General features: G+C 37.8%; 1 protein-coding gene across 3 annotated transcripts in view; it reads left to right on the top strand.

The window, feature by feature from the left end:
- The window catches only part of GRAMD1C (GRAM domain containing 1C), an 88,929-nt gene that overhangs the window by 31,166 nt on the left and 37,627 nt on the right, over positions 1–20,136 (top strand). Inside the window, exons 4-6 of one of the 3 annotated variants that reach the window (XM_059388119.1) lie at positions 658–761; positions 1,373–1,468; positions 4,135–4,215. In XM_059388119.1, the coding sequence (XP_059244102.1) occupies positions 658–761; positions 1,373–1,468; positions 4,135–4,215 (281 nt within the window). Of the gene's footprint in view, positions 1–657; positions 762–1,372; positions 1,469–4,134; positions 4,216–18,932; positions 19,248–20,136 lie in introns of those variants that run through there. The other 2 variants (XM_059388120.1, XM_059388121.1) reach the window with 2 other exon arrangements.

The following is a 20,136-nucleotide window of genomic DNA, read 5'->3' as shown; positions in this document are numbered from 1 at the left end:
TCTCATAGTGTGAAAAAAGTAGTCTTGGATAATACACATCTGATCGGGCCCCTTCTGCCTGAAACTCATCAATGGCAAAACAAAACAAAACACCTCATCAGTGGCTTCTTGTAAAGTTCACAGTCTACCATAGCCTGTGAACCTTACATGATCTAGTTTCTCCAGCTTCTCTAGCCCAAAGTTCTTTGTATGCTTTTTCTTCTTTCTCAGGTATGCTTTCTCTTTCTACCACAGGGTCTTCGCACATGCTCTTTCTTCATAGTCCAGCTGACCATTTATTGACCTTTAGTTCTTAGTTTAAAAACTACTTTTTCTGATATACACTCTCCCTGCCCAATCCCCTCATACCTGGGTCCTCTTTGTTATAGTCTCTCATAGCTTTCTCTACACTTGATCATTATACTTATTTTGTATTTGTTTGTTATTATATACCTTCCCTTCTAGACTGTTTCATGAGGGAAAGGCCCATGTTTGGTAATGCTAGTTCCAGCAAAATATCTGATGTGTGGTGTCCAAAGTATCTGAATCAGTGAGTGATTGAATGAACAAACAAACTAATGAACAAAGAGTGATGACTTTTCATGTGTTAAAGTAGGATGAGATTATAAAGTTGCCAGATTTTTGTGAATAAGCTGTTCCTTATTCTTGTGTGTTTAGATTATGCTTGTGCTCTTCAGAGGGACATTTTGCTTCAGGGACGTCTATATCTTTCAGAAAACTGGCTCTGTTTCTATAGCAACATCTTCAGATGGGAAACTACAGTAAGATGTATTTGGATTTGATTTGTTGATACAAATAATTGCATAGGTAGAAATATATGCAGTCTTCCTAAAAATAATATACTTTGGATTCCAAAGTAAATAAATATATATTTATATTTGTATATTGTACTTGTATTGCATGTAATAGATATATATATACAATTTATATACTGTTGAATTATGTAATCTATTTTCTTAGTACATTGAGCTCCATTTGTACATATTTAATACAGTTTGAGAAAGAGATTTCAGGTTGAAAAAAGCTTGAACATACATCCATTTGACTGCCAAAATCATGTCTTATGTGACAGACTGTCTGGATTTTGTTTGTGTGTGTATGTGTTAATATGGAACATGAACACCCACATGTCTTTTCACACTCTATCCTAAACTTAGAGATAAGAGCTGTGGAGGAAATTATTGACGGGGGAGAATGTCTGACTGCTTACCCTGTTTTTTTCAGAGAATGAAAGCATGTACTTATTATTATTAACTCCTTCATGTTTTTCAGTGGAATATTCTGGATTAGGTTGATGTAATACTTGGTATTTTGTGCTGTACATGTTTCTGAAAAATCCATATAATAATTTTTCATTCTTTTATGTGTTTAGATTTGTATTGCATTAAAGAACATAACCTTCATGACTAAGGAGAAAACTGCTCGACTCATCCCAAATGCTATCCAGATTGTTACAGAGGGTGAAAAGGTGAAAAGCTTTTCTGCCTTTGCTTTATTATATAATGTGGAGAAAATCTGCTTCATACTGATACATCAGTGTTGGTAATTTTTCTTGGAGTTAGGAATTTGTAGTAGAAATACATTGTATTTAATACTAAATTTAATACTAAATTAGTTGTTGTGCTGTGTAGTATTACTGAGCCACCCAGGTGCCCCTTTAACACTGTTTTAAGTTCTGTATAGATATTTTCTTATTTAATTTTCACAAAAATTTGTTACTATATTTTATTCTCATTTTTCTCAGATGAGGAAATTAAGCAAAAGAAAAAGAACCCAAGGGGCACCTGGGTGGTTCAGAGGGTTAAAGCCTCTGCCGTCGGCTCAGGTCATGATCCCAGGGTCCTGGGATCAAGCCCTGCATCGGGCTCTCTGCTCAGCAGGGAGCCTGCTTCCTCCTCTCTCTCTGCCTGCCTCTCTGCCTACTTGTGCTCTCTGTCTGTCAAATAAATAAATAAATAAATCTTAAAAAAAAAAAAAAAAAAGAAAAAGAACCCAAAGTCATAGGACTAAGTGGTAGATTATATACAAGAGTGGACAGAATTGATAAATTATTTAGTTTAAGAAGTGGGAACTATAGTTTTATCTTTTCTTGTTCAGATACCAATCTTTTAAATTCTTGCATTTTAGTAAGAAAGTTACCTTTTTATGAATGTTAGCAGTTTATTGACCTAATATTTGTAAATGGTCTATTTGGGCAGGTAAAATTATGTAATGCAGTGATTCAAATGGAAATTTTTTTTCTTTTTGTTTCCTTTTATTTTTTATTTTTTTATTTATTATTATTATTTTTTTAGATTATTTATTTATTTATTTGACAGGCAGAAATTACAAGTAGGCAGAGAGAGAGAGGAGGAAGCAGGCTCCCCGCCGAGCAGAGAGCCCGACGCGGGGCTCGATCCTAGGACCCTGGGATCATGACCTGAGCCGAAGGCAGAGGATTTAACCCACTGAGCCACCCAGGCGCCCCCCTTTTATTTTTTTAATTGTATAACGTCCCTCAAGTTATGGCAGTGTACCTTGTGCCACTGAATTTTCAAAATGTACCTTTTTTTTTTTTTTTTACTGTGCTTCAAATAAATAGAAAAAATAGTTCTAAAAAAAAGAAGTAGGAACCAAATGGACTAGGAGATTTTTCTTATCTATATATCTGAAAAAAATGATATAAGATTATGATAATGCAAGAAAGCAAAACAGTTTGGTCTAAGGAAGGAAATAGAGGATAAGTAGTTATCATTAAGTAGTTATCATTAGGCCATATATTATGTATATAATTCTATTTGGAAAATCTCCTCGATATAGTCTTGTTATGAAAAGTTTTGCTTCATGGAGAGTGTTACATAGCAACATTTCAATTTATTAACTGGAAAATAGCACTTTAAAAATTTTCTATAAAAAGTATAAATGCCCAAAATATTATTTGTTTGACTTTTTTTTTTTTTTTTTTTAGCAAATCAAACATATAACTGAGCTTTCTCATCCTTAAAAATAACTACTCAATCATGAAAAGTCACTAACTATGGGGTCGGAAGGATGAAACACTGAGAGACTGTATTTAGTGCTGTCACTTGTCAGATTTTCTCATAAAAGCCTATTTTAAAACGTGACTTTGCAAAATCAGTTAAATGCAGAGGAAGAGATGGGGCTAAAAGCAAACATAGAATTATAGATTGAAACATGCTATTTTTTTTCTATAGCATTCAAAGCAAAGTTTTAACATGGGTGTTTTACATCTATAATTAGTAGAAATTAAGCATTTCTGGATTTTTTTTAGAAGACTATGAAAGATATGATTTGAAATTAAGATCCTTAAAATAAATTGATCTCTGAAATCCACTTGAATTTTTGAAAGATTTATTCATTTATTTATTTTTAGAGAGAGAGGAAGTGTGTGCATGAGTAGGGGGGGAGGGGGAGGGGCAGAGAGAGAATCTTCAAGCAGACGCCCTGCGGAGAATGGAGCCCATGACTCATAAGATCTTAATCTGAGCCAAAACCAAGAGTCACTCATTTAACTGACTGAGACACTTAGGGGCCCCCACTTGCATTTTTTTTTAAGGCTTTATGTATACTTGGCTCATATGGGCACCAAATCATGCCTCTTTGGAAAGTTCAGAATAAATAAAGTTTTAATCTTTTTCATAAGTTTTAAAGATTATTGTAATAAACTACGTGTAGATAAATATTTACCTATTTCAAGCTCCTTTTCTGAGTAAATATTGATAAAATTGTATTTCCTGTAAGATAAAGTTTTTAAACATTTTATTTCATTAGAGAGAGAGCATGTGCCTGTATGGGGGTGCAGAGGGAGAAGGAGAAACTCTAAGCAGACTCCATGCTGAGCACGGAGCCCAATGTGCGGTTTTATCTCAGGACCCTGAGATCAGACTCAACAGGCTGAGCCACCCACATGCCCCTGTAAGATAGTTTGTAAAGGCACCTTGTTCAACCTCTAATTACCTATTTTTATTATATTGTAGCAAAGAGTGAAACAAAAATAATATATGAAATAGGGTTGGTGTCCCTTTAGTTTGCTTTAATCATAGCAGGTGCCAACAGATCTTCATGACAGATCCTGTCACCCACCCCCACTTGTTTTTAATGACACTGAAATTATCTCACCACTTTTCTTTGCAGTTTTTCTTTACATCTTTTGGTGCCAGAGATAGAAGTTACCTCAGTATCTTTAGGTTGTGGCAGAATGTACTATTAGACAAGGTAAGTGTTCATACCAGAGGCAGGTGCTTCTTATAATAGCAGCCTCCCAATGTGTACCTCCACAGTGTTTGCAAGTTGAATTTTTCTGGAGTTAATTTGACTAGACTATACAAATTCCACGATGAACCATGAAGCAAAACAGAATCCATAGTTATGTTAAGATGTTAATTTTACAGTAAGTCTCCCTTTTATTTGCAGGGAATATTGTCCAAGGCCCATAGTGGATGCCTGAAATTGCACATAGTACTGAACTCAATACATATGCTATGTTTTTCCTATACATCCATACCTATGATAAAATTTCACTTATAAATGAGGCACAGTAATAGATTCATAAAAATAACTAATAATAAAATAGAATAATTATAACAGTATACCATAATAAAACTTATGTGAATGTGGTATCTCTCTCGCTCTCAAGATATCTTATTGTACTGTACTTCTTCTTGTGTTGATATGAGATAATGAAATGACTGCATGATGCAATGAGGTAAGGTATATGACAGGCATTGTGATGTATTGTTAGGTACTACTGACATTCTGATGGTGTGTCAGAAGGAGGACAATCTGCTTCCTGACTGTGGTTGACTGTGGGAACTGAAAGGGGGGGGAAGTGAACCTGTGGATAAGGTGGGGGGACTACTGAAATCCCCAGGGTAACCATCAAGAAAATAACTTTAAAAATATGGTAAAAGAAACATCAAGGGAATTAAAACTGGTACACTAGAACTATCTGTTTAACTGGTATGAAGGCAGTAATGGAGGAAGAGAGGGACAAAAAGACACAAGATATATAGAAAATATAAAAATGGCAGACATTATATTTAAATCATTAAACATAGATTAAGCACTTAAATCAGAAGGCAGAAGTAGGCAGAAAGAATGAAAAAAAAAAAAAGACATGCTCTGACTCTATGCTGTCTGTTTGAAACATGTTAAAGATACAAACAGATGGAAAAAAAGACACTATTACAAATAGTATCCAAAAAATAGCTGAAGTGACTGCAGTAGAATCAGACAAAATAGACTTTGAGATAAAAATAAAGATAAGGAATGATATTTTATCATAATAAAAGGGTCAATCCATCTGGAATGTATAACAATCATAAACTTACATCTGATAACAGAACCTGTGTGTGTGTGTGTGTGTGTGTGTACGTATACTCCTAATAACAGAACCCTAAAATACATCAAACAGAACTAGAATGAAGGGGGAAATAGATAATTTTATTAATACCTAATAATAGTTGGAGATTTCAATACCCTACTTTTAATGATGGGTAGAATAACCACAGAGATCAACAAGGAGATAGAAAATTTGAACAAAACTATAAACTAACTAGAACTAAAAAACATCTATGAGACTCTCAAAGGAGAATATACATCTTTCTCAAGTACACATGGAACACTCTCCTGAGAGACCGTATGCTAGGTCATAGAAGCAAACTTAATAAATGCAAAAGGATTGAAATAATATAATGGACTGTACAGTGAATGAAATTAAAAGTCAATAACAGAAATTTGGCAATTCATAAAAAGTGGATATTAAACAAAACATTCCTAAATAACCAATGAGTGAAAGAAGAAATCACAAGAGAAATTAGAACATACTTCAAGTTAAATGAAAACAAAAACATAACATACCAGAACTCATTGGGTACAGTTAAAGCAATGAATAGAGGAGATTTTATAACTATAAATATCCATATTAAAAAAAGGATTGATCTCAGGGTGCCTGGGTGGCTCAGTTGTTAAGCATCTGCCTTCGGCTCAGGTCATGATTCCAGGGCCCTGGGATCAAGCCCCACATTGGGCTTCCTGCTCATCAGGAAGCCTGCTGCTCTCTCTCCCACCCCCCCTCCTTGTGTTCTCTCTCTTGCTGTGTCTCTCTGTCAAATTAAAAAAAAAAAAAATCAATAACCTAACTTTCCACCTTAAGTGTTAGGGCAAAGAAAACAAACTAAAGACAAACAGAAGCAAGGAAATGCTAAAGACTAGAACCGAATGAATGAAATAGAGAATAGAAAAACAGGCAGTCAACAGAATGAAAAGTTCTTTCTTTGAAAAGATCAGTGAGGTTTAACTAGACTGACCAAGAAAAAAGATTAAAATTATTACATTCAGAAGTGAAATTGATAACATTACTATTGACCTTACAAAATGAAAAGGGTTCATACTATGGACATTTTATGCCAACAAATTAGTTAACCTAAGTGAAATGGACAATTGTGACTAGAAAGTCATAAATCATTGCAACTGACTCAAGTAAGAATAAAAAATCTGAATAAGCCTATAACAAGGAAAGAGATTGAATTAGCAATAAAAAAAATCTACCCACAAAGAAAAGCTCAGGCCCAGATGGCTTCAATGGTAAATTCTGCCAAATGTTTACAGTAGAATTAACATCAATCCTTCATAAAGTATTTCAAAAAATAGAGGAGGAGAGAATACTTCACAACTCAGTCCAAGAGGCCATTATTACCTTCATAACCAAGTCCAGACAAAGAACTTCACAAGAAACTTATAGGGCAATATTTATGTTCACTGTGTCTATGTTCATTTTGTCTATGAATATAGACATAAAAATCCTCAGCAAAACCTAAGTAATTTAGTGAAGCAAATCCAGCAACATATAAAAACAATTTTAAAACAGTTAAATGCCATGACTAGATAGGATTTATACAAGGTTGATTGAACATATGAAAAGCATTCAATGGGGGCACCTGGGTGGCTCAGTGGGGCCCTCTGCCTTCGCCTCTGGGTCATGATCTCAGGGTCCTGGGATCTAGCCCTGCATTGGGCTCTCTGCTCTGCAGGGAGCCTGTCCCCTCCTCTCTCTGGCTGCCTTTCTGCCTACTTGTGATCTCTCTTTCAAATAAATAGATACAATCTTTTTAAAAAAAAAAATCATTCAATGTAATACACTATATTAGTAGAATAAAGGACAAAACCCACATGATCATCACAGTCAAAAAAAAAAAAAAAGGTGACAATATCCAACATAAAGAAAAACAAAACCAAAACCAAAGTAGGACTAGCAGGGAATTTCTTTGACTTGATAAAGCTTACAGCTAACATACTTAATGGTAAGAGACTAATGCTTCCCCACCTTAGGTCGGGAACAAGACAAGAGTGTCCTTTCTTGCCATTTCTATTCAACATTGTATTGAAGGTTCTGACTTCATTAGGGAAGGGAAAATAGGCAAGAAAAAGAAGTAAAAGTCATTCAGATTAAAAATGAAGAAATAAAACTATATTCACTGGCAGATGATATGGTTTTGTATTTGTAAAATTCTAAGGAAATCATTAGAAACCCATTAGAACTTACAAGTTCAGGAAGTTGCAGAATATATGATCAAAATACAAAAATCAATTATATTTTATACACTGACAGTGAACAGTCCCAAAATTAAAAAAAAATGATTCACTTATAATAATATAAAAAAGAATAAAATACTTGGGAATAACTTAACAAAAGAACTTTAAGATGAACACGGGAAGTTAAAATAGTTAATAAAAGAAACTAAAGAAGACAAGTGAAAAAAATCTCATGCTCATGGGTCAGAAGACGATATGGTTAAGATGGCAATATTCCCCATTTACCAGGTTGATCTGCAGATTCACTGCAAACCCTATCAAAATCCCAACTGGCATTTATTTATTTATTTATTTAGTCTTTTAAAAAATTTTTTTAATTGAAAAGCAGATCGTAAAATTCATATGAAATGCAAGGTACCCAGAATAGTCAAAACAGTCTTGAAAAAGAGCAAAATTGAATTAATTAGTCTGTTACGGCTGCCATAACAAAATACTACAGACCTGGCAGCTTAAACAACATAAATCTATTTTCTAATGCTTCTGGAAGCTGGAAGTCCCAGATCGTGGAATAGACAAGGTGAATTTCTGGTGAGACCCATCTCATTGGCTTGCAGCCTTCTCATTGTGTCCTCACATGGCTTTCCCTCTATTCATGCACATTCTTGGTGGCTCTTCCTCTTACATGAATACCAGTCCTATTAGGGTAGGGCGCCCTCACAACTCTGTCTTAGTTGGGGCTGCAATAACAAAATGCTATAGACAGGGTGACTGAAACGACAGAAATTTATTTCCTCATAGTTCTAGAGGCTGGAAGTCTGAGATTGGGGTGACAGCTTTGGTGGGGTTCTGGTGAGAACACTTCTTGGCCTTCTCATTGTGTTCTGACACAGCCGGGAAGGAAAGAGAGAGCCAGAGCCAGAGCCAGAGCCAGAGCCAGAGCCAGAGCAAGCTAACTCTCTGGTGTCTTCCTATAAGGGCACTAATCGCATCATGAGAGTCCCACCCTCATTTACCTCATCTAAACCTAATTATCTCCCAGAAGCCCTACTCCAAATGTTGGGAGTTTGAGTTTCAACATGAATTTTGAGGGGAAACAATTCAGTCCATAGCAACCTCATTAACCTTAATTTTCTCCTTAAGGTCCCTACCTCCAAATTAGTCACGTTGGGGGTTTAGGGCATTACATACCAATTTTTTTTTTTTTAAGATTTTATTTATTTATTTGACAGAGAGAGATCACAAGTAGGCAGAGAGGCAGGCAGAGAGAGAGAGAGGAGGAAGCAGACTCCCTGCCAAGCAGAGAGCCTGATGCGGGACTCGATCCCAGGACCCTGAGATCATGACCTGAGCCGAAGGCAGCGGCTTAACCAACTGAGCCACCCAGGCGCCCATTACATACCAATTTTACGGGAATGCAATTCAGTCTGTACTATTGGAGGACTTGCACTTTTTGTTTTGATGTTTACTACAAAGCTGCAATAATGAAGGCAGTAGGTTTACTGATGTAGGTCTAAACATACACGTTAATGGAATAGAATTGAGAGTCCAGAAATACAATCTTACACTTATCAGCCCTAATTTGATTTTTGACAAGGGTGCCAAAACAGTGACACAGGAAAAGAAGTCTTTTCATCAAATGGTACTGGAATAACTAAATGATCCATACAAAAGAATGAGTTTTGATTCCTACTTCAGGCCATATACAAATATTAAATCAAAATGGATCATAGATCCAAAGGTATGATCTTAAAGTATAAAACTTTCAGAAGAAACTGTAGCTATAAATCTTAATGACTTTTGGATTAGACAGTAGTTTCTTAGATATGACACCAAAAGCTCAAGTGACAAAAGAAAAAAGTAGATAAATTGGATTTCATCAAAATTAAAAACTTTTATGCATGAAGGTGTCCATCAAGAAAGTGAAAAGACAACACATTAGATTGGGAGAAAGTATTTGCAAGTTATATATCTGATCAGGCATTTATATCCAGAACATACCAAGAACTCTAACAACTCAACAAGAAAAAGACAAATAGCCCATTAAGAAAATGCACAAAGGATTCGAAAAGTCATTCCGCCAAGGAGGATATACAAATGGCCAATAAGTGCAGGCAAAGATGTGCAATGTCTTCAGCTACTGGGGGAACATAAAACCACAATGAGATACTACTTCACAACCCCTGGGATGGCTGAAATAGACATTAACAAATGTTGAGGATATGGAGTAATGAAATCTCTCACACATTCTGGTGGGGTTGTTAAATTATGAAAACTTTGAAGAATAGTTTGGGAGTTTCTCAAAATGTTAAACATAGTTACTGCATGATCCCGCAATTCCACTCCTAGGTTTTTATGCAAGAAAATTGGAAGTGTGTGCTCACACAGATACTTGCACTTGAAGATTCTTAGCATTACTCATAAAGCCCCAAAGTGGAAACATCCTAAATGTTCATCAACTGATGAATGGTGAGAAAAATGTATATTCACACAATAGAATATTATTCATCAATAAAAAGGAGTGAAGTACCAATACATATTACAACATAGATGAACCTTGAAGCATTATCATATGTGAAAAAAACCCATCCCCAAAAAACATATACTGTATGATTCTGCTTTTATGAAATGTCCAGAGTAGGCAAATTCACAGAAGTAGAAAGTAAATTTGTTTCCAGGAGGAGGGAGGAATGAAAAGTTGACTGCTAATGGATTTGGGTGACTTTGGGCAGATGAAATGTTCTAAAAGTTGTGATAGTTGTACAGCTCAGGATATGTGAAAAATTCTGAATTGTACACTTAAAGTGAGTTTTGTTCTATGTTATTTATAGTTCAATAAATCTATTTTTTTTTAAATGGCTTGGAGGGTGGAGTAGAGATTTCCTTTGCTGCTGAAGCTCAAACACCACATGCCAGAACTCTATCTTCTCTCTTCCCGACTCTCCAGCTAAGTCCCTCACTGGAGTGGACAAATTGTGGCCTTCTTGGCTCTTAGGGTTGAATGTTTTTCCAACTTTGGGCCAGCTGCTGTGGTCAGGGACTTCCAAACAGTGCCCCACTGGGATGCTTTCACTTCCCAGAGTGCTGGGGGTAGGAAGTGGCCTGGAAGTCCCCAAATGGTGGGTGAGGGTGGGAGTGGGGGAGTTTCCCAAACCCAGCCCCTCCTCCCTCCTCAAGGGACTAGAACTGGCAGCAAAGCACCATGTCCAAGCTTGTCCCACTCTCCTGAGTCTTTCTTGGCATTTGGGCATTCTGCCTCCTTGGAACCCCATATCCATGGTCCCGGACAGGGTGATGCGGGCCTCAAAGTGAGGAGTCTGGTGGCCTGCAGCAGCCACTGGCAAGAGTATGAAGTGGCTGCATTAAGGCTTGCTGCCCTACAGCTCTGTGTTGCCCTTTCCAGGTTGTGCTGCAGGAAGCCTCTTTCTGGGCTTAGGCCCACCATGTTCGGATGCATTGCTACAGTTACAGTGGGCTGCTCTTAATGGCATAGGGTGAAAACTCCAGTGTTGCCCTAGAGACCTGGCTAGTGCTACTCTCCAGGGCCAAGGTTTTTGAGTGGTCTGGAAATACCCCAGGTGCATTTCCCTAATTCTAATAAGGAGCCAAAGACTGCTACTGCATTTGGTTATGCACCTGATCTGAGTGTCCCTCCCCAAATCCAGTTTGTGCTTATCACAGATGAGAAAGTTGTGATACATCCTTATGAAAACAACTCCAGGAAAGTGATAAAGTTCAGGTTTACAGATGAGCCAAGGAAGAAACTGAGATCTGAATTTTAATGAAAAAATTGAAAAATTTCTTTGGTTTTTAAAAAAGATTTTATTTATTTATTTGAGAGAGAGAGAGAGAGAGTGAGCCTGAGAGAGAGCATGAAAGGGGGGAGGGGCAGAGGGAGAAACAGCCTTCCTTGCTGAACAGGGAGCCCAATATGGGTCTGGATGTAGGACTGGATCCCAGGACCCTGGGACCATGATTAGAGCAAAGGCAGGTGCTTAACCTACTGAGACACCCAGGTGCCCCATCCTTTGTTTTTTAAAGTGGTAAAGCCACATTGGTTAGATTTCTTGATCTTTTGTAATACTATTAAAAAACCCCCCACAAAATCCATAAAATGCACAGCATAACTACAGAGTTCTATAAAACAACACAAGTCTTTTGAATAATGTCATATTTATTAAAAATATTTTAAGAGACTTTAAGTTCAGAATATTATATTCATATTTACTTGTAATTAGGAATCTGAGAGTAATAGTAAATATGTCTACTTAGCTTACTTTTTATATGAGAAGGCCTTAAAGCACATTAATCTAGAAAAAAGATGAAGGTAAATATAACAAAATGATTTTAAAATCGCATGTGTCTCTCTGTGTGTGTTTTGTATGTGTTTTATTGATTTCTCCAATAAAATAAATCCACATAAAGGGAAAAAAAAATGGAGACAAGTATGGTTCCTTGAGAAAGAATGCTTTTAAAAGTACATTTTTCCCCCCAAGGTGCCTGGGTGGCTCAGTTGGTTAAGTGTCTGCCTTTGGCTAACGTCATGGTCCCCAGGTCCTGGGAACAAAACCTGAGTGGGGTTCTCTGCTCAGCAGGAGTCTGCTTCTCACTCTCCCTCTGCCCTTCCCCCTCATGTCCTTTCTCTCTCAAATGAATAAATGAAATATTTTTTTAAATTTATTTTTTATTTATTTTCAGCACAACAATATTCATTATTTTTTTAAAGATTTTTTATTTATTTGACAGAGATATCGCAAGCAGGCAGAGAGGCAGACAGAGAGAGAGGGGTAAGCAGGCTCCCCGCTGAGCACAGAGCCCGATGCGGAACTCAGTCCCAGGACCCTGAGATCATGACCTGAGCTGAAGGCAGCGGCTTAACCCACTGAGCCACCCAGGTGCCCACAGTATTCATTATTTTTGCACCATTCCCAATGCTCCATGCAATCCGTGCCCTCTATAATACCCACCACCTGGTACCCCGACCTCCCCCCCCCCCCCGCCCCTTCAAAACCCTTAGATTGTTTTTCAGAGTCCATAGTCTCTCATGGTTCACCTCCTCTTCCAATTTCCCCCAACTCCCTTCTCCTTTCTAACTCCCCATGTCCTCCATGCTATTTGTTATGCTCCACAAATAAGTGAAACCATATAATTGACTCTCTCTGCTTGACTTATTTCACTCAGCATAATAAAATCTTTTTTAAAAAAAATAAAAGTACATTTTTTTAATTCATGGTTTCCTCTGATGTATTGCTTCAGAAAGAACAGTTTATTTCAGATATTTGACTTAGTTTAACATAAATCCTCAATGTTGCAACATGTGTTTAAACGGTCACTATGCTTATTTGTGCAGTAATATAATGCAAGTCAGTTTAGTTCACAGCCTTTGAGCTTAGCACCCTTTTTCTTGACAGCACGTTGAGTATCTGGGATTTGTGCAGCTAAAAGACAGTGGCAGCTCCATTCTTCCATACAAATAATGGATAGTTTCTGTCTTTTGTAAATAACTGTGCAGCCATGGTTTAAGGTAAGACTCTAGGCCCCTCCTCCCCTCAGCTATTTTGTTTAGTTTAAAGCTCTTACCCCGTCCATGCTCTACATCAGAGCCCAACAATCTTGCCACCTGTTTTTCTATGGCCCACAAAGAGGGATATGGCTTTACATTTTTATTTTATTTTATTTATTATTTATTTTCTTTTTAGGGGAGTGAGGGGCAGAGGGAGAAGGAAAGAAAGAACCTTAAGCAGGCTCCATGTCCAGCATGAGGCTGAATGTGGGGCTTGATCTCAAGACCCTGAGATCATGACCTGGGCCGAAATCAAGAGTTGCATACTTAATGGACTGACCATCCAGGGCCCCTAGCTTTACGTTTTTAAACAAATAAAAAAAGGAATAATATTTCATGACAGAAGGATATTTCACGACAACTCAAATTTCACTGTTTATTAATAAAATGTTACTGAAACATAGCCATGCCCATTTGTTTATGTATTACTTGGCTGCTTTCATACTGCAGTGGCAGAGCTGAGTAGTTGCAGCAGAGATGGAATGGTCCACAAGGCCCAAACTATTTGCTATATAGCCTTTCACAGAAAGTTGTTTTTTTTTTTTTTTTTTTTTTTTAAAGATTTTATTTATTTGTCAGAGAGAGAGAGGGAGAGAGCAAGCACAGGCAGACGGAATGGCAGGCAGAGGCAGAGGGAGAAGCAGGCTCCCTGCTGAGCAAGGAGCCGGATGTGGGACTCGATCCCAGGACGCTGGGATCATGACCTGAGCCGAAGGCACCTGCTTAACCAACTGAGCCACCCAGGCGTCCCAATATAGCCTTTCACAGAAAGTTTTTGACCTCAGAACAATATTACAGCCAAATTTATCTTTCTAAAAAATGCGTACCTACTAATATTAGCTTCCTGCTTAATACCCATTTCTCTTGGAATAAAAATGTACAATTTTTTTATAGGGATCCCATGATCTGACAGTAGCCCACCACTCCGGCTTCATCGCAGTACATTTTCCTTGTTCTTAAGTGTTCTGCCTTTTTGTTTTGCTTCGTTTGTTTTTTTCCCTGCACGAGATCTTCAGACTTCGTCTTTGTGCCTGCCTCTTTCCCACCCCTCAGTCTGAAGCGATACTCATTAATAAAACTAAGTCAGGTCGATTCCTTCACCTTCCTATAGCACCTTGTGCTTTTCCTTTATAACATTCATTACCCTTCTACTTTTTTGTTCTATTTCTGTTCTTTTCATTTGAGTATAAACATCTTGAAGGTAAGGACTATGTCTGTCTTGCTCATCGTTTTATGTCCAGTGGCGAATGCAGTGTTTACTGTAGAGCTGGTTTGGCGTACATCTTGATGTACTCACTGTCTTCTGGCACTCTGGCCATAGTGCCCTTTATTCTCAAAAGAGGACAGTAAGTTAAAGAGTTGTATTATAAATAGATGACGCTCAATAAATACTTTTTTGTCGCTCTCGCCAGCAAGAACGACCAGGAAACACGGAGTGACAAGCTTGCGAATCTTTATTGTTCTCCCCTTACCGGGATGTTTACCCCTATTTATATCCTCTCTCCTCCAATCAGCAGGCTCTACACGTGAAAGAGAGCATGATCAACACTTAGCATGATAAAAGGCACGCAGTGTCCGGGGGCTTCCTGTTCTGGGCATAGCCACTCATTTTTCAGGTGGTGCGCAAGTCCTCTGGTTAGCCGCAGGCGCAAGCGCCATGTTGTCTGCTATGTACATAGCTGCTCCCGGCACTTTTTGACTCAATTTAGTAAAACCTCAATGATTTAGACTCCTGATAATCATTACATTTAAGTAACAATACTTCTCTGCTCAAGGAAAAGGCAAATGATGGGAAGAAAACACAGACTTTTAATTACAGAAAGAGCATTCAAGGTATGCCCTAAGTTCAATGTTCATTTGACTCAATTTCTTAAATCCCTATGTGCCATGAGAACAAATGATTAGACAAACTAAAGAATCTTCAATTGCCAAAAGAGTGCTATTTTCTGTGTACTTGAATTATTACAAAAACAAGTTGTAGGGACACTAGGGTGTCTCAGTTTGTTAAGTGTCTGCCTTCAGCTCAGGTCATGATCCTGGGGTCCTGGATCCAAGGATCCAAGGCTCCTTGCAAGGAGGGAGCCTGTGTCTCCCTCTGCCTGTCCCTCCCACGGCTTGTGGGTGCGCTCTCTCTGACAAATAAATAAAATCCTTTAAAAAAAAAAAAAGAAAAAACAAGATGTATATATAAGGTTATTACTTTTAACAGGCTTAAAAATTTTGTTAAAAGCTCAAATCTTAATTTTGATCCTTTCATGTTCCTAGTGATATAATATTATTGGATTTAGGATTATTGATACAATACTGGCAGGATGAAAATGTTCTTTCAGTGAGATAATAATGGTCTCTCTTGCCAGTACATAGGGGCTTCTATGAAACTAGCTCTTGATGCAAATTTAAGAGTACATTTGAGAGTGATTATTATTATTTTTTCCTTGAGAGAGAGAGAGAGAGAGAGAGAATGCTAGTGGGCAGAGGGGCAGAGGGAGAGGGAGAGAGAGAACACCATATATCCTCCATATTCAGAATGGAGTGTGAAGTGGGACTCAATCTCACGACTTTGAGATCAAGACCTGAGTCAAAATCAAGAGTTGGACCTTGAATAAGCCACCCAGGTGCCCTGAGAGAGTGATGAAAGAGTGATTATTTAAATCCAGGGCCTCTGGGACGCCTGGGTGGCTCAGTTGGTTGGACGACTGCCTTCGGCTCAGGTCATGATCCTGGAGTCCAGGATCGAGTCCCGCATCGGGCTCCCAGCTGCATGGGGAGTCTGCTTCTCTCTCTGACCTTCTCCTCATTCATGCTCTCTCTCACTGTCTCTCTCTCAAGTAAATAAATAAAATCTTAAAAAAAAAAAAATCCAGGGCCTCTAACAGCAGAAATCTGTACATGTTTAAAATTCTAAATGAGACAGAATGGTTTTCAGACTTACTCCCTAAGGGCAGAAGGAGGAATATGTGGCAGAATTGGGGACAAGGTGATAAGAGGTGCTCTTCAGATGTATACAGACCCCACCTCCAAATTATGGTATCTGTCATTCCAGCTTCTATTTTGGGAATAGGTAATAGGAGAATGACAATAGGGTGTTCTGTTCCTCAGGGGTGTTGGGGGGAAAATGGGTTTAAAACAGTTGATTGATTGTGTTAGTATATATAAAGAAGGAATATATCAGTCTGAAGGGGGTTTGGCTGGACTTAGGCCAAGAACTTAGGACTTAGGACAGAAAAATAGAGTCACAGAGGCAGACTGTGATCACTAGACAATGTACAGAGATGAATCATCAGGCCATACCAACATCACAATTGGTCCTTGAAAACTGTCCACCTTTGCTCTGATTCCATGCTTATCATGCAAGTTTCTGATTACTAATACCTGGTGCCAAGGTGTTGAGGCACCCAGTGTGGCAGAAGGAAAGACTTCGGATGATTAGAAAGGCCTGCTCCCCTATTGTCCGTGAGTGTATTTGCCACTGAGTGAGTATATGCCTTCTGGGAGTGTGGCTTGTTAACGTCAGCCGCTCTGAGCGCGGCTTCAGGGTGCCGACAGTGCTGAGGCCCTTCTCCAAAAGGTGGTCAGATGATGAAGTTAATGTCAAATTCTGAGACCTTTTGGAGGAGTGTCATCCATCCTTCTGTAGACTCCTTAGCCTTATCAAATCCCCTTGCTTTTTGGGGGGCTTCTCCCCAGTGATCACTTCTTTTGGAATTACTTGGAAATCTGGAAGTTTTCTAGTAGTGCAACATTCAAACCTAACTGGAAAAAATAAATGTAAAATTGCTAACTATTTTAGTCACATTTTCTATAAAATAGCGTGGTAAGGGGGAAATATGTGTATTCTTATGTTGTTCCCTCTTGTTTACCTTTTTGATTAGTAGAACTCCTCCACCTCTTTTCCCTTGGTCAGTGAAGTGTATGTGTCCTTCTACCTGGTCCCCCAAGCCGGAAACCTGGAGGTATCCTTGTTTCTTACCTCTTCTTTTCCAGCCATGTCGTGTTTTTCATGAAGCCCCTCATCATTTCTAGCTTGAATCATTACAGTAGTCTTCTAATGATCTCTTTTTAACACTGTAATCTGTCTTTTAGATTGTTACTACAGTGATGATAGTTTTAAAAGTGTGTCTCTCAAAAAACACAGTGTTGAACTTTTTACTTTTCTATGTGAAATTAGTAGGTGGCTTATTATATTTTAACAGTGTAAACCCCATATTCTTTTTTTTTTTTTAAGATTTTATTTATTTATTGGACAGAGATCACAAGTGAGGGGTGGGGAAGCAGGCTCCCTGCTGAGCAGAGAGCACGATGTGGGACTCGATCCCAGGACCCTGGACTCATTACCTGAGCCGAAGGCAGAGGCTTTAACCCACTGAGCCACCCAGGTGCCCCATAAACCCCATATTCTTTAGCATTGCTTGCAAGGCTCCTCATGCCCTGGCTCCTTCCCCCTTCCCCACTGACTCTTTCCCCCTTTCCCTTCTTTCCCTACCACCAGTGCTAGCCTGGTTTTCCAGGCTGTTTCACTCCCTGGCACCCTTGTACTTGCCATGTATGTGCTCCTTGTACTTGCTCTGTCAGCAGGATTCCACACTGCTATATGCTTCCTCCATTTTGAGCACCTTCTTCCCTTGATTTACATGACATCATTCCTTCTGAACTTTGCTCATACCTCCCTGGTGTTTCCCTCATTCTTTCTTGCTGGTGACTCCTCTTCTACTCAGCCTTTGTGCACCAGGCTTTCTTTCTTGCGGCTTAGTGGGGGAAAGGTCAGGTCCTGTTTTCCCCCTTAAGCCTCCTAAATTTACTGTATATTCATGGTTTACTCTAGGGATTTTTATATTTAGCAAAGGTATATAAAATCATTTCCAGTATAGCTAATCTATATTTTTCTCATAGTAATTTGGTTACCATAGTAGAATAAGGATATCTATTCACAGTTACAGCCTTTGAGAACTACCATATCAAGTCAAGAGCACTAATTTTTAGACAGTGGACTCTAGCCCCCAGGTGTACTCTCTACAGTTTGGAGTAGTATTCTCCAGTGTCGCTCTGAATACTCATTCTGCTATTGCATAAAATTATTGGGTTTTAGCAACCCCCCAAAAGGATATCCTTGCAGTTCATTGAGTAAAATTTGATGTTGTCTGTATATTTTACTAAATTAAACGGAATAACTAGGTAGAAATTGGGGCAAAGTGTGATTTTTCATTTAGAAGAAAATTTTTCTTCGGAGAAATAAATTGAAATTGGTAGATGAGACTCTCAGTAGTGTTCATTACAGTCCAGGTCCCTGCTAGGAAATTATTCTGAAGAACGTAAAAAATATTTTTAAAGGAAAGAACTATTGAGTAATGAAGATGTAAACTTTTCAGTGATGAATGATGTGCTGAGTGCTTATTGTAGTAGCTCAACCTGAATAGCTTGCTCTTCCTGCTATTTCCTGGCATTCCATTTATAATACTCAAGAAGTAATCTTTGAAAGTTGTAAAGGGTTAATGCGCAAGTCTGCTGGAACTGCTACATCAATACTGAAGAAGCGCATATGAAGAAGTAGTAATGACATTGCCAGAGTTGAATAGAACGTGTTAGCATGGAGAAAAAATTTAACCCCTAATATATTTAATCTCTGAAATGAGATTGGAATAATATTGTGATAGGCATCTTACATAATTGAGCACAAGCAGATATTTTCATTGGCATTTTATTGTTTCTAATCTTGCGTGGAACAGAAGAAATTGAGATCTCTCCCTTTAATAAAACTCTGTTTACCTAGCCTCTTCTAGTGGGAGTGGCTTAGGAACCTGTAGAGTGAGGTGTAACTACCACTTCTGCATTCTGACCGCAACCTTGGAAAGAGTGCTGGTACTACAGACCAGGAAGTGACAAATAATGTGCTTTAAACTCAATAGAACACGTCTTTCATAAGGAGAAGCCTCTCATAACACAAACAAGAAGATTGAAACAGTGATTTCACGTAGTTGTCATTAAGTATTTGGAACTCTGCTGCAGATAAAGACTGCAGAATACTTAGAACACAAAGCTTTCTGGGCCAGAAATTGATCTTCTGACTTGAGTCTTATCTGATTGCTACTTGGTTCATCTTTATTTTATTAAAGTACTCTCTGTCGGCTGAACCCAGGAGACCCTCCATTGTTTGCAGGTAGGTGGTCTGCCTTTGTTTAAAATTTAGGTTGTTTTTTTTGAAACACCTTATTCAGAGAATTATTATTATTCAGAAAATTATGAATATCAGTCTGGGTATATGTTTTAATGTTTAAATATTCCACATGACTACAAATAACCACATTTTTTGTGACTTCTGACCAACTTTATAGAAAAAGTTATTTTTTTAATTTTTAATTTTTAATTTTTTTAAGATTTGTTTGAAAGATTTTATTTATTTGTCAGAGAGAGAGCATAAGCAGGCAGAGTGGCAGGCAGAGGTAGAGAGAGAAGCAGGCTCCCTGCTGGACAAGGAGCCTAATGTGGGACTCAATCCCAGGACCCTGGGATGGATCATGACCTGAGCCGAAGGCAGCAGCTTAACCGATTGAGCCACCCAGGCATCCCTAGAAAAAGTTATTTTTAACAAATTAGCAGATCTGTAAGATGGTGAATTTAGGATGGTTAAAAAAAAAAGATGGTTAACTAAATGAATTCTATTTTGTTTTCCATTAATTTATATATATGTACATACTTTATACCTTTATATAAAATAGTAAGTATATACTTTTATATTTGTATATAAAAATATACTTTATATATAAACTAATAGATTAAAAAAAGTATATTACCCTATTTACTGTTAACTTCCTGATAGTATTTGATAATATATTTTAAAATTGCATTTTTGTTGTTACTATTTTATGTCTACATTTCATGTCTTTCACTCTTGGAAAGCTGTCTGAATATTTATCATTAGTTTATCTACTTCCTTTAGTCTGTTTGGAATACTTTGATTTTTATTATTCCAGAGAAGTTTTTGTAAAAGGTTAATCTTCCATAAGTATATTGAAATTTTCTTGTTTCTCTTTATAAAGTTAACCATC

This window comes from Mustela nigripes, chromosome 2 (assembly GCF_022355385.1).
Source record: "Mustela nigripes isolate SB6536 chromosome 2, MUSNIG.SB6536, whole genome shotgun sequence".
NCBI classification, from domain to species: domain Eukaryota; kingdom Metazoa; phylum Chordata; class Mammalia; order Carnivora; family Mustelidae; genus Mustela; species Mustela nigripes.
Note: the sequence above shows the minus strand (reverse complement) of the source record. Positions and strands in the feature narration are given on the sequence as shown.